General features: G+C 36.0%; 1 protein-coding gene across 6 annotated transcripts in view; it reads left to right on the top strand.

Annotated features, from left to right (window-relative positions):
• Positions 1-15,691, top strand: part of RIPK1 (receptor interacting serine/threonine kinase 1) — a 43,485-nt gene that overhangs the window by 15,619 nt on the left and 12,175 nt on the right. For 4 of the 6 annotated variants that reach the window (XM_051970763.1, XM_051970762.1, XM_051970761.1 and 1 more), the window contains 5 exons: positions 752-969; positions 2,658-2,811; positions 6,249-6,386; positions 10,751-11,012; positions 14,813-14,962. In XM_051970763.1, the coding sequence (XP_051826723.1) occupies positions 761-969; positions 2,658-2,811; positions 6,249-6,386; positions 10,751-11,012; positions 14,813-14,962 (913 nt within the window). In that variant the 5' untranslated portion in view covers positions 752-760. Of the gene's footprint in view, positions 1-751; positions 970-2,267; positions 2,310-2,657; positions 2,812-6,248; positions 6,387-10,750; positions 11,013-14,812; positions 14,963-15,691 lie in introns of those variants that run through there. The other 2 variants (XM_051970765.1, XM_051970764.1) reach the window with 2 other exon arrangements.

Here is a 15,691-nt window from a genome sequence, read left to right as displayed (position 1 = left end):
TTACCTATAAAATGGGAACACTGTCTTGTTATGAGGAATAAATGAAAAGTATAGGTAAGTTTTTTTTACAAACTTAAAAAAAAAAGTCAGCTATTCTTGTTATTATTTTCACCATCCGCAATGAAAATATGGATAACCTAAAATGTGGCAATGGGTCTAAAAGCACTTGTTCATCTATTTTTTCCTCTTGGAAAAATTCTTACAAGAATCTCTCTGCAAAGAACAAACTCAGAATATTTTAGATTAAAATACTTATTTCTGTTTCCTTGATATAGCTTGATAAGAAGCAAAGAAAAGAAATAATAGCTAGCATTCATATAGCTCTCTAAGTAAGTAGGGCTCATCCAATGAATATCCTTTGATCATGGAATAAAACTTAATCACTTTAGGTCCAAACTTGTAAATTACTTGTAATATAACGATATCACCTTTCAGTTCCTTTTCACTTCTGATTATTATTCCATTTGACTCCCCGCCTCTTCACAGATATGAGAAACCCAAATAAATCAGATTCCTGTTGGAACTCTCTTTTGAGTTTCTCATCCAGGAGGATTTGACCTTTGCCTGAAACACTTGATGGACAGTTTCCTACCACTCATAAAAAAAAAAAGTTAGAAAAAAAATTTTTTTAAGATGAAACTAGAACCTCCCATGGTTCAAAACAGCACAGGCAGTGTGAACATATACCTTTGAAAGTGCTTATTAAATATCACTATTGTAAACATAAGGGTTTTCTCTGCTTTCTTTGCAGGTTGGAGTTATGGTAGAGAAAGAACTAAATTTTCCACAGGACTGTGCATCTAAAAGAGAAGCAGACATGTCTTTGAATGAGATGGAGATGAAAACTGCCGATCTGTTAGAGAAGGAGCAGATAGACAGTGGAGGATTTGGGATGGTATCCTTGTGTTTTCATAGAAATCATGGGCTTGTCATTCTGAAAAATGTGTACACCGGACCCAAGCGCACTGAGTAAGTTGGCATAATGAAAAAGTGTGTTAATCAAATCAGTGTTTTAAAGAACAAAGATATAGTATCATTTAGCTTGTCTAATTTTAGGGTTTATTGAAAGATGTTGAAGCAAAATACATGTAGTTACTCATACAGCAAGATACAGGATGTATCCTGGTCCAGTTAGATTCCCATATTTGTCTGACCAGTGAAAATAAAGTCACATACAGACCCCGGAAATTTTATCTGTCTATATCATTGGTTCTCAAAGTATGATCCAGAGAATCCTGGGGGTCTCTGATATCCTTTCAGAGGGTATACAAATTCAAAATTAGTTTTTTTCATTTCTAATATGGTAAATATCTATAAATATAATCTGTATAACAAAACTCTTTGGAGAGATCCTTAAAATTTTTTAATAGCATAAAAATTATGAGAACAAAAGTTTGAGAACCACTGATTATTCTAGACAATCACTAGATGGCCCACAGAGATTAGAGGTTGTATAGTTTTTTAATGAGGTTGGGGGAGAAGAGAGGAAATGGGATGAGGGGAATGAGACAAAGACAAACATAGAGGAAAATTGAGAAAAAAAGACAACACACAGAAAAAAACATGGGTAGGGAGAGGAAGATAGAGCCAGAGATGGTGGGGAAAGGACACAGGACAGTACAGGGAATAGCCATAGATAATGGAAATGGCAAAGATGAAGATCCAATAAAGGAAATTGAAAAGGAACTAAATAGGAGGAAAACAACATTGCAAAGTCACAAAACCCCAGAAAACAAAGTATTTAGGAGGTGAAAGTGAAGATCATCAACCTACTTTTCACAATTCTGCCAAAAGCCAGCTTTAAACTTGAGAATCAGTGAAGGTATAAGAGGACTATCTTAAAATACAAAAAAAAAAAAAATGAGGAATAATACTTTCACTTGTATCCATTGGCAAGAGGTTGGGTGGTCTAACAGAGGTATTCAGAATTATTTTTGTGTCACTGACTCCTTTGGCAGCCTAGGAAAGTCTGATGGCCTCTTTTTGAAGTATTTTTTTTATTGTAATTGAAAGAAATACTCAATTTTTGTTAGAAGTTATTAAAAATAAAGATACAGTTTTTCCCCATCCAAGTTCATGAACTTCTTGAAATCTGTTCATAGATCTCTAATGATCCATAAATCCCAGAGTAGGAATCCGTGGTCTAACAGAGAAGAGTTATATGTGTGATGGGAGTTTAATAAAATTTTATTCTAGGACTTGATATAGTTTTCCAAATAAGTTAATACATGACTTCTCTTTCATATTCCTCATCTCATTCATTGGAGCCACAGGAGAAGAATTGTTTAATCCAAGGAATAACATTGAAAGTAGGTTTTCTTCTATCACCTTTTATATAATGGTTATAGAAGGTGTTTTCTCTGGCACTTTGTCTAGACCAGTTTTTCTTAAAGTTTTTCTACTCACAACCCTTTTTGCTTGAGAAATTTTTGCGTGACCCTGGGCATATAGGCATATAAGTCAAATATTTACTGATAATAAATCACAATTTTGTGACCCTCTCCCCACATTCAGTTATGAGACCTCATATGGGTCACAACCCACAGTTTAAGAAGCTGGGATGTAGAACAATATTGAGTTCTTGTTAATGACAGAGTTGTTACTCTGGGGCACTAAAGCAGCACTTAACTCTCATTGACATGTTTTCCCTCCAACAGGTATAATGCTGCCCTACTTAAAGAAGGGGAGATCATGCACAGGCTGAAACATAATCGGGTAGTGAAGTTCCTAGGCTTTATTTTGGAAGATGGGAATTATTCTCTTGTAATGGAATATATGGAAAAGGGAAATCTAATGAAGGTGCTGAAGACAGTAAGTAATGAGCTTTTTGTACACATATTTTTGTAGATATTGTGGTTGAGCTTTTGTGATGATTTTCCATTATGATTATCTTGGTAGCTTTTTTTGCATGTAAGTTGACCTAGAAATTTCTTAAGTTTGGGTTTTGTATTTTTCCTTAACAATAAAGTTTCCCCTGTAGTATTTCAGAACTATAGCTGCCTTTTAAAAGTACAAAAATTTTTGATTCACTTATGAAAAACCTTCTTGAAACCTTTTCTGACAATCCCAGCTTACAGTGAGTGATCTTTCTCTCTTCAAAACTTCCATATCTGGGGCAGCTAATTGGTGCAGTGGATAGAGAACCAGCCCTGAAGTCAGGAGGACCTGAGTTCAAATGTGACACTTAATATTTTTAGCTGTGTGACATTGGGCAAGTCACTTACCCCCAATTGCCTCAGCAAAAAAAAAAAAAAAAAACCCAGCTCCCATATCATATATTACCCATGTTATTCATTTGGTACTGAATTGTGTTGTTTGTTACTTTTTAATAGACCTATCTGTCTAATTAAACTGTGAGCTCCTTGAGGGTAGACACTGTGCCTCACTCTCTAGTACAGAGTCCTATATAAAATAAGGGCTCAGCAAATATTTATTATGTTATTAATCATGTAAATCAATACTCTGATTCTTTCAACCATGTTTTCTTGGCGTGGGTTTTCTCTCCATCAATAGAATAAATAAACACACTTCAATGTCTTATGGAATACCATAGCCAAAAATTTCATCACCTATTAGCTAACCTTAAGATGATAAGTTGTAGATGAAAACAACTTTTTTTTGGTAAATAGGGTAAAATACATAATAGCATTATAAATGTATCATAAACTAAACAAAGGACCGTTTATTTTATGCTAAGTATATGGCCTTACTTGTTCTTGGCAAGCTAATTGGATGGGATCAGTGTCAGAAAATATTACCCCTATTACTCCTCTCTGGTTTATATTTTTAAAATAAATTTATATGGTTTTTGTCTATCTTAGATCCCTGACTTAGGCATTTCTTGAAGTTGAATGAGAATATTACATCTAATTCTCTGAAAATTGGTTTTCAGTGTAAGATATGGGAAGTGTAACCATGAAGAAACTAGATTGGTTTTTCATAAATGTTTCAGTTCAACCAACGTTTAGAAAATTTTTGCTGTGTATATTAGTATATTATCTCAGGCACTGAAGGAATGACAGAGTTTAGCTGATATGATCCCAATCCCACAAGGAAGGGACATTCTAGCAAGGAGCTATGACATATCCAGATAACTGTAACATTCAGTAATGCCTGATACACACATTGAAGAGATGTGAAGAGGAAGATGATTAGGAAGGACTTCATAGAGGAGAGGGCCTTTGAGTTGGATGTTAAAAGATAGGTAAGAAGTATTAAGAAAGATTGAGTGGAAATTCATGTGAATTTTGGGGGACAGGGTATAGTCCAGTTGGGCTCCATAACATAGTATATGAAGGGGAGTAGTGTGAGGGAAATTTGAATAGGTTGGTGCCAGATCGTGGAGGATTTTAAATAACAGCCAAGGAGCTGGAACTTCATTCTATACAAAGAAAGGAACTGCTGAGGATTTTTTTTGAGGGGGCCAAAGAATGACAAGACTAGTTCTTTTATTTTGTAAGTAACATGAAGAATACAATAGGAGGTGGGAATAGAAGAAGGGAGAAAAACACTGTAGCAGGATGTCTTGTTTGGATGCTGCTCTGATAGTAGCTGGAAATCACTGTCTCCACCCAGTTGGGAGCAACAAGAATGGAGAAGGGCAGATACATCCAGGAGATGCTGCAGAGGTTCAATACTGATGAGTATTATCCTCCAAAGTCATCATCTCAGAGAGAAGGTGTTGCTATACAAACTTGTTTCATTGATGTTGCCCCTTTCAACATTGCTTGGGAACTCTGCAATTGGAATTCCAGTTTACAAATCTCATTAAGAAGATCAGCCCTGTTGCTTTGTAGTTTGACCTTTGACAAAAATAAACAACAAACAGAAAAGCCAGGGATCACTTACCTAATTCATTAAAATTAGCTCTGGAGGACTTTTAGCTATTCCCCAAAAACAAATTCATTGTCACATGACAAGAATTTCAAACCCAAGGATGGGCAAAAGAATATGGTACACATTGTCATTCTAAAACAGAAGTTCTAATGATGTTTGGAGCATTGCAAGCATCATTGGAATACTGTGTTTGCATAGCCTCCTAACATAACTGCTTTGAAAGGGACAACAGTGACTTGAGTGAATTTTAGAGAAATTTTTCAAGAAAAGAAGAAATGTTTTATTACTATGATTGGTTATAAGAATATACCAAAAGGAATTCAAATTTTATGGCTTGTTTTTTTTTCCCAATAATATTTTATTTGGCTTATTTATTAAAGAGTTGTATACCTTCATAATCACCTATATAATTCCTTTTATTGATCAGACCTCTTCTACATTAGTATTCACTAAATAGCATAGTGTGGCGGACAGAATTCTGAACTAGAAGTCAAAAGGATCTGAGATTCAAGTTCTGTCTGATATATATTAGGTGATCATAAGAAGATACATAACCTCTTTGAGTCTCAGAGTCCTCAGCTGTAAAATGGGATAATGGTAGCACTTGCCACACAAGATTATTATGAGACTATATGGAACATTATGAATGTCAGCTTTTTAAAAAATGTTTTGAAACAACATAGACAAAGTATTAACTCTTAGTGTTACATTGTTGTGATACTGTGTACACACACACACACACACACACACACACGCTCTGAAAATCTGTAGAGAGACTTTAAAAAATTTTAGTCCTTAAAGTAAAAGTAAAAATAAAATTTTTGGTCTTTGTAACAATTCATAAACATTAAAATTTCAATATATAAAGAACAAGAAAATTGTATGTGAAGCTATCAAAAACATGTTGAAGCATCAAAATTCATTAATTAAGTTAGGGGCAGCTAGATTGCTCAGTGGCTAGAGCGTTGGTCCTGAAGTCATAAGGACTTGAATTCAAATGTGGCATCTGGCACTTGACATTTACTAGTTGTATGATCTTGGGCAAGTCACTTAACCCCAGTTACCTTGCCAAAAACAAAAAAGCACATTAAATTATGTGTAAAACCACAGGTTTTTTTTTTTAAGTATGTAGTAATTTTAATATGGTAGTAACAAAATTGCCTTGTTTGTGTCACCTTAAGAGAAAATTTTCAAGGAAAGGGAAAATTTTTACTATTACCATGTTATAAGAATGTCGCAAAAATAATTCAAATTTTTAGGATACTGTTAAAGGGGTAGATACACTCTCAGTGATTAAATGGTACCATTTTTACTGCATTGCTCTTCAAAGAACTGATTCATGAGATAATTATAGTCTTGTCTTGTTTTTTTGTTCCTTTATTCACTGGAACTCTCTGTCATTTTTGTTTTAGATTAGTATCCCCTTGTCTGTGAAAGGGAGAATCATTCTAGAGGTCATTGAAGGAATGTGCTACTTACACAAAGAAGGTGTAATTCACAAAGACTTAAAGCCGGAAAACATCCTTGTGGATGATGACTTTCATGTTAAGGTGAAGATGGAGCTCACAGAACACTGGGATCACTCTCTCTGTACTTTATGCAATCTCTCTACTCTGGTCTGTATATGTCTTCTGTATGCTAAAAGCAATGTCAGCATACAGGATATTGGGTAACAATCAGCTCAATTCTTTGCTGCTGGTGGTTATAGTTTAAAAAAGAAAAGAAAAAAATAAATAAAAAGAGAAAGAAAAACAAAAGATCAACATTGTGGAATTGGAAGATGAAATATTCACTACTATTTCTTACATTGATTCCAGGTTAAGAGCAACATTTAGTAGTCTTTCTGGTCACACCAAAATTAAATGGATTTTCCTAAGCAGAGATAAAACTGTTCCCTTTGACTTTTCATTTGTACATTTTTGTTTCTCTCCTATTTTCCCTTTTTTGTGTTTTCTTTCTGATTTCTGTATTTTCTTTACTGTCTCCTGGTCCTTCCTTCCCTTAGGTTCCAGCCAGTGATAGTGTTATGGATCTATCCTCAGGGTGTCTCTTGCTGAATGAAACTTCTGGGTATGTGGAGCAGCTTATATCAATTGACCAGTGGACATTACTGGGGGAGAAATATAAAGCACACATCCCCAGGTCATTTGCTAGTTACTCAGACAGGAGGTCTATTGGAAAGAAAATTTTTTTTCCTTGCCCCTGGAAATTTCTGAATAACAGAAGGAAAAAGTAGAAAATTTTAGCAGGGTTTTTTTTGTTTTGTTTTGTTTTTTAGAGACTATTTAATAATTTATTAAATGGAGATATTTATTGGGACCACATGGATCCATGTTTGGTCCCAGGACTGAATGAGACTATCGTCTCCAAGAATCCAACCCTGAATGTCAGATACAAGATTCTTTTATAGGGTAACAAGAACAATGACATAGTGGGGGAGGTACCTGGATGGGGATGACCTAATGGAGAGAGGCACCTAGGATGAGGGTGACATAATGGAGGCAGGCACTGCAGAGGCTCCTGATATTCTAATGATGTCTAAAATGGACAAAGACCTTTATCCCATTAAACATTAAGAGGGATAAGTATAGCCTAAGGTCTAAGATAACATTAAGAGGGAAAGGTCATAACCTGATGCAGAGTAACTAAATAGGACAATGGAGAAACTGGGTGAGGACATTAAAAGGGAACTGTGGCACAACATTCCATACTCTCTCTCTTCTAACTATTCAAATCTTTGAATTACCTTCTCTAGAAGGTCTTAGCACCATAATTTTGACCAACCCTATGTGAAATAAATAGACCAAATCAAAATCAAAATAAAGCTAGAACAATGCAAGGACTTATGGCAAGGTCAAGTCTCTCCTTGATAACCCCAGAGTTAATCAGCAATACACAAAGTTCCTTATTTCAATCATGTCAGGTCCTCTGCAGTTGGGGAGCATCACTGTGAGTTAGGTCATTTGTGCATGACTTGGCCTCTGCTTGCAGAGCTGCAGGGCTCAAGACAGTTGTGTTGCCCATTCAGAAAGGCAACCCCCTCCAGGGGAGAAGGGTGAGGCTTGGAGTAGCTCCACTAGTCCTGCCCAGAGGAACAGACAGGGCTGCAGAAAGGATCAGATTTCTGAGCAGATTATGCACAGTTAGACAAAGGCAGGCAAACCCCAAACTTTAAGAGGCCTGATATCAAACTGCAAGGTCCTTTTAAGTATGCTGAAATACTAATTAAAGACCTGGGGTAACAGGAGTGGAGAAACAAATCACAGAGACTGACAGTCCCAAGACAGGTATCCGATTTCTGGTTGTTTCTAAAAAATAATCCCAAAAACTGAGTCTGCCAGGACAATTCCAACAGAATAAGGGGCTCCAAGGTTAAAGCATAACCCGCAAATCATAGTCCAGTAAATTTAAGCAAGGAGTAAAAAATGAAAAGGACTGTTTAAAGGACTTTCAATTAAATCTGAACTAGTAAGATAGGGGGTGGGGCAGAAGTGCCTAAGAAAATACACCAGTTTCTCCAATTTCCTATTTCTTACTCTCCTTTTTTTTCTCACAGAAAGGAATGATCAAATTACTATCCCACATATAAATCATATACATATACACATACATAACAGACTAAAAATCCCTCAAACATAACAGCAATAGTTCCATCCAAAGTCTGAAACACAGTAATATAGTGAAAATTCTAACAATTTAGCCACTTTTCCTACTCTCCCATATCAGTCCAAATTACATCAGGAGCAGGGGCGATGGTTTTCTCAAACACTTCTTCCTGCTGAAGATGGACGAAGATGCTCAGGCCAGGGGGTGGATGGATGTAGTGTGGCATGCTGACAATCAAAGCTTGATCCAGGTCCCAGGAGCAAGTCAATAATTCTGTAATTTGACCAAATTCTCCTGTGGCCAAAATGGGGGTGTCTACCATCAGGCTGTTGTGGTTGTAAACTGCTCTCTTTCCCAGAGGCTCTGAGAAAAAAAATCCTGTGGAGCCTGGCCTCTCAAGGCCAAGAATTCAGATCTGCAGCCACCCTGTGCCCAAGGCAGAGACAGGAAAGTCTCTTATCTCTAATCTGCTCATTTTCTAATATCTCACTGGGGAGCTCCAAAATGTAATGCCAGAGAAACTGAACAAGATAGAGATTAGAGAGTATTTAATAATTTATTAAATAGAGAGATTTACTGGGACCAAATGGATCCATGTTTGGTCCCAGGGCTGAATGAGACTATTGTCTCAAATAATCTAGCCAGGGTTTTTTTTTTCATCCTTTCTTTGATCCTAGCAAAAAGTGCCTTTAGCTTTTTCATATGTGCTTTGGAATTTTTTTACAGAAATTCAGATAAAAGAACAAAAGAAGGAAATTAATTTCCAAGATACATTTACAAAGTAATTTCTAGATTCCTAAGAAACCAGTGGAACATTGTGGTATGATGATAAAGAGTTCTAAGTATAGAGCCAAGGATCTTGGTTGAAATCCCAGCTCTGCCATTTGCTTCCTATATGACTTTACACAACTTGAATTCAATTTCTTTATTTACTTTATATTAATCTTTCTTTATATTTAAAATGAGAAGATTAAGCTAGATGTCTTCTCACATCTCTTTCAGCTCTAAATCTATGACAGTAAACCAATAATTTATTATTGACAGTTTTCATTTAGATAAAGTACTCTGAACTTTTTAAGCATAACTTTACTAATTAAATTTTCCTAAATAATGAACCTTTATCTGAATGCTATCATTTTAAAAAATTCATTTTGTTTTCCTTTGTTTTCAAAGAGGACCAATTACATCACAGAGTGATGTTTTGACTTGCTCGTGAAGTGGATTTCAGTTAGGCAGAGCTGTGCAAAGTCCTCAGTCTTATTCTCTCTGCCTGAGTCATTGAAGTTCTGTGGCAGGACAAAGGTTAAGATGACCTGCAGTAGTCCAGAATACATTTGGTGACTTTGGCATCTTGTTTGCCCAGCTAAGCTCTCAGTGCTCCCCAATGCTGCTTCAACTGCCTTCATGGGCACTGGGGGTAAAATTGTTTCTCATCTACCCATTCCTCTGGGGAAAGTTTTCACACGCTTAAGGTAGATACTCTCCCCCCCTCCCCCCCAAATTCACTGACAAATTTGAGGCCTTGTATATACTACAACTTGGAGCCACAGGTGAGATTTGGGTGAAAGTGGACACCAAAGATGGATTAACAACCTTGAAAAAGGCTCGGCAAACTCTCATACCAGAGATATTCCTTTTCCCTGAATATCTCATGCACCACATCAGCTAAGTGATGAAGTGGATAGAATACTCAGCCTGGAATCAGGAACATTCTTCTGAGTTTAAATCTGGCTTCAGACATTTATTAACTGTGTGACCTTGGACAAATCACTTGACCCTATTTTGCCTCAGTTTGTCATCTGTAAAATGAGCTGGAGAAGCTAATGGCAAATCATTTCACTATCTTTGCCAAAAAAAAAAAAAAAAAAACTCTCAAATGGGGTCAAGAACAGTTGGACATCACTGAAAAACAACTTTTGACTCTAAATCTACTGCTATTTCCTCTATATCATATATCCTCATATTTATAAAAATTCATCTATCTCTAATGACTTGTATAAAACCAAAATTTTCTTCAAGACTTCGTGATGCCTTCCTTCTTAATACAACAAACATTTATTAAGCATTGTATTAGGCAGTGGAGATACATAAATGAAAAATGACAATCTCTGCTTTGAGAAGCTTACAGTCTAATGAGTGATACAACATACACACACATATGGGCCCAGTATTAGGTAGAATATAGTAGGAACAAAGGAGATAGCCAAACAAAGTATATAAGAAAATCTGAAGAGGGAGTGGTCACTTTCCAAGATTACCTCACTTATGTATCCTGTCCTCTGATCTCTGGTTTTGCCTTCTTTTGCAGATAGCAGATCTTGGTGTTGCCTCCTTTAAGACTTGGAGCAAACTGACTAAAGAGGAAAACAACAGGCAGAGGAAAATAAATACTGCTGCTAAGGGGAACGCTGGCCGCTTAAGTACCGCAGCTAAGGCAAATGCTGGCACCCTGTTGTACATGGCTCCAGAACACTTGAATGATGTCAACGCAAAGCCCACTGACAAGTCAGATGTGTACAGCTTTGCCATAGTGCTCTGGGCAATTTTTGCAAACAAGGAACCATATGAAAGTAAGACATATGTTAGGAGAATATCATATGATTAACCCAAATTGTCCCATGATATTAAGACCTTTAAAATTGCTAAATATTAAGATCTTTAGAAAATCAGTTACAATTTTAAGGAAACCTGGGCTAAAAATAAAAGATTTATAGAAGAAATTCTAATACTTCATCCAAACCTTGGATGGGATCTTTAAAGTCATCAGCAAAAGGGAATTCATATATTTATTTAACACAACTTGAGCAAACTGCTGTGCTAATCTCTGAAGGACAGAAAGATGTGTAAAACATAGCTCCTATCCTCAAAGAACTTACAATCTAGAAGAAGAGGTATAAGACAAAACAGGTACACTACAGAACAGCCTATCGTTAGATGTTCTTCTGTTGCAGAAAAAAATTAATGGAAATTGACAGTTTGGGAACTGCAAACTAACTTTTTAGGGGTGTCAGATAGTAGGAAGGGGTTGCTTTTTTGGACTTTGGATTTGAGCTTTTGGATTGAACTAGTCTGGATATACTGGTAAAAATTAGCAGAAAATAACATAGGAAGAGAAGGTGCAGCTACCTGTGGTGTCTATAGGGTTGAAGCCTAAGTTTTCATCCTTTATGTCATCATTGATGCTCTTAGATATCTGTGTTCATATTGTTCCAAAGTCCATACATAATATGTATCAGAACAATGAAGTTGTGCTTAAATCCAGCTTGTCCAATTTGGATTTTACTAACTGAGCTTGTTCTCAATTTCCCATCTCTAGTAAAGAATGCTCATTTATTATTAGAGATATTTAATATAGAGAATGTGATTTTCCCCTTACTGGAGGACTTTGAAAAGGAGCACAATGACCATTTCATGAATCTCACTTGTTTTTTCATCAAATTTATAATTATATATATATATTATATTTTATATACATATTATAATATAATGAAATTATAATATCCTCCATTATAATTGGATATATAGAATATATATTCTATAGAGAATATAATGGAGAATAGAATGGGAATTGTTCCTTGATTTCAGAAGCTTACAGTATAAGGAGATATACATAAGATACATGCATGTATACCTACACACACACACACACACACACACACACACACACACACATACACATACACATACAAACTAGGTAGAAGAACTAAAGAGGCCTCTTGATAAGGGTGAAAGAGGAGAGGGTAAAAGCTGATTTAAAGCTTAACATCAAAAAAACTAAAATCTTAGTAACTAGTTTCATCACTTCCTGTTAAATTGAAGGAGAAGAAATGTAAACTGTCAAATTTTGTATTCTTGGGCTCAAAGATCAGTGTAGATGGCAAACACAGTTATGAAATTAAAAGATTCTTGCTTATAGCAAATCTGGACAGCATCCTAAAAGACAGATATGATTTTGCCAACAAAGGTCTGATTTGGCAAAGCTATGATTTTTTTCTGACTCGGGTCAGACCTGAGTTCAAATTGAACCTCAGAGACTTATTAGCTATATGATCTTGGGAAAGTAACTTAATCCTGTTTAACACAGTTTCCTCATCTGTTAAAAGAACTAGAGAAGAAAATGGCAAAGCACCTCAGTATCTTTGCCAAGAAAATCCCACAAATGGGGTCACAAAGAATCAGACATGACGGAAATACCTGAACAACATGGCTGCGAGAGTTGGACTGTAAGGAAAACTGAATGCCTCAGAATCATGGTGCTAAAGAAGCCTTTTAAGATTCCCTTGGACAGCAAGAAGATCAAATCTGTCAATACTTAAATAAATTAGTTAAAGCAATTCCCTAGAAGATCAAATATATGAACCGAAGCTTTAATACTTTAGCAATATAATAAGATGTGACTCATTGGAAAAGACCCTGTTGTTAAGAAAGATTGAAGGAAAAAGAAAAAGGAGACAGCAGAGGATGAGATGGATAGATAGTGTCATAGAAACAATGAGAGATGGTGGATTCTTCTTCACTGGATATATTTGAAGAGACACTGAATAACCATTTGTTGGGACAAAGAGGGAATTCTTGTTCAGGCATGGATTGGATTGGATGGCCACTCAGATCCCTTCAGACTCTGAAATCCTGTGATTCTGGGATGTTGACAGAAAGTGTCCTGTGAAATTTGAGGAATAAAAAAGCTGCTTTTAGCTAGGGCATTCTAATAAGCAATAGGTGGCATCTGAGATAGACTTCCCAGAAAGAAAAAGAATCTTCACAGGCAGAGATATGGAAGGTAGATCTCCCATGCATAGAAGATGGTCTATGAAAATTTCAAAAAGAAGAAATGGCTGGTAGTCATCTCTGGAGAATTACATATTGTGGGAAAATGAATTGAACAAAAATATGACTTGAAAGAAGTTGTAGAGGGCCTTAAATGCCACCCTAGCTAGTTTGTATTTTATCCTAAAAATTAGTAAGCCACAGGTATGACAAAACTAGTTCTCTATATTAGGAAGATTATTTCAGTACTATGGAGATTGGCCTCCACTAAAGACCTATTCTGGTACTTAATCATGGTATGGAGATGACCTTGGATTTTTTAAGTTTGTGTTAATGGATCAAAAATTTACAAGTCCTGCTGGTATAGAAATGCTGCAAGTATGGACACCATGGCATATTTTAGATCAGTGTAGAGATCCACTACCAATTTGGTTATGGACTGATTAATATTTAGGCCATAAGATTACATACTAATAGATAGAGGACTTGTAGTTTGAATCAGCAAAGTAAATACATATACCAGCAGAGTCACAGAACTTTGAAATAAATGGAAAGTGAATTGGAGAGAGGAGTGTGGCTACTGGAGGGCTAATTTGGAGGATATTATAATAGTATAGATGAGAAGCAGTGATGTTCTGAATTAGAATAGGAAATGAATGCAGAGCATTACTTAATGTGGAAATAAGTTTGATTAACTGGTTATAGGAAATGAGGGTGAAGAAAGATTTGGGGATTTGAGCTTGGGTAACTAAACATAGCTCTACCAGCAATAGAAATAAACGAGCTGGGAGTATGGGGTGACAATTGAAATCTTGAAAGTGATTAAAACCGGGAGACCCAGCCACAGTAGCATCTCAATAACACCTTCTGAGACTATCCCTATTGTTTTTTCAAAGTGGACCTAGGATATTGTTATAAGGACTTAAGGATAGAGGGAAATACATTGTTGATTAAGATGAACTAAACTATAGAAATAAGATTATGAAGAAAAGGGAAGGAAAGTAAAGTCAGAACAGGGAAGGTTGTCTAGGGAAGGATTAAGGGAACAGGGCTCATGATGAAAGCAAACATTAGTCTTAAGAGAAGTGAATTGAGAAGAGGACAGTCGGTTATTTTTAAAAGAAGGGAATATCAGTGTTCGAGATCTTGAGGACTACAGTTTTAAATGATTTAAAGTTATGACTACTTCATTGAGTAATTAAAGTAGAATGGGGGTGGAGGTAATAAGAGATTGATGAATCTCAGGAAGATAGGGTCATAATATAAATATTCTAACAAGAAAGGTCATAGTGTAAATATTGAAGTTACTAAGGAGCATAATGGAAGTTTAGGAGTAGACTAAAAAGAATCTTTTGAAAGTTGAGAAAGACTGGGATAGAAAATAAAGACTTAATGTTAAAGGTTTCACAAATCATTGCTCCCAGTTAAATTTTGAGGACTTAAAAGGAAACATGAGTTACTCTATGTCATTGTAGACATTAAAAGCAATTCTTGGTACAGATAAAGGTAAAAACTTTGTTTACCTATCTTCCTTTGCCTATGAGCATTGTTATGAAGGGAGACTGAAAAAAGAAGGGCAATGAAGCTTATCTTTGCCTTTCAGATGCTATTTGTGAACGACAAATAATAACATGCGTTGGAAATGGAAACAGACCAAATGTGGCAGAAATTGCTGAAAAGTGTCCAAAGGAGATTATTAATCTCATGGTACGCTGCTGGAATGGGAATCCAGAAGATCGACCAACCTTTAATGGTAAGATATTTATGAATCTGACTATAGCCATACAAAGTTTTTCAGGGATGCTGCTAATAGGAGCTCAGAAAATCAAGTCCAAAAATTCTAAGTAGTTTCAAATTGACTTTCCAAATCTTTTAAAATGACTTTTTTTAAGCATTCAAAATAACAAATCCAAATATCTCATTTCTATCCTTTGTCTCTCTTACCTCCCCTAGTTTGTTAAACATGTATTTGACAAGTGACTAGCGAATTACTCAGCATATACTGTACATGAGTGTGTTCATCTGATATAATTGCCAAGTAAAAGGGCTGGAGTCCCTGCATTTGGAGAGTCACAATGATTCTGTGAAGCATATAATAACATTCTGTGACTGATTCTGATCTGCATGAAAGACAGTGGTTTTTTTAATTGGCTGTAGTTGTAGAATGGGGGCCATCTTCAAAAGGGCTCCTGCTTTCTTAGTTGGAGTTCTGATCTTGGTTTGATTTATTGACCATTGGCATGGGTGAGTGACAGTGGTATAAGAGGAGAACCCTAGACCCTCTCTTGTAGCCTAGGAATACAGGTTCAAGTTCTTTGCCTGCTGTGGTATTTGTTCTTTTTCATTTTAGGTAAAGGAAGTTGAGGGCTGTGACTTTTGTGAGTTTCAGACAGTCAGGAGAGCAAGATATCCAAGGTCTAAGTGTTCAGGAGGCCTGCTTTCCTGACTTTTTTGAAATACCAAAGACAGTAACCTCCAACTT

This window comes from Antechinus flavipes, chromosome 1 (genome assembly GCF_016432865.1).
Source record: "Antechinus flavipes isolate AdamAnt ecotype Samford, QLD, Australia chromosome 1, AdamAnt_v2, whole genome shotgun sequence".
Classification (NCBI taxonomy): domain Eukaryota; kingdom Metazoa; phylum Chordata; class Mammalia; order Dasyuromorphia; family Dasyuridae; genus Antechinus; species Antechinus flavipes.
Note: the sequence above shows the minus strand (reverse complement) of the source record. Positions and strands in the feature narration are given on the sequence as shown.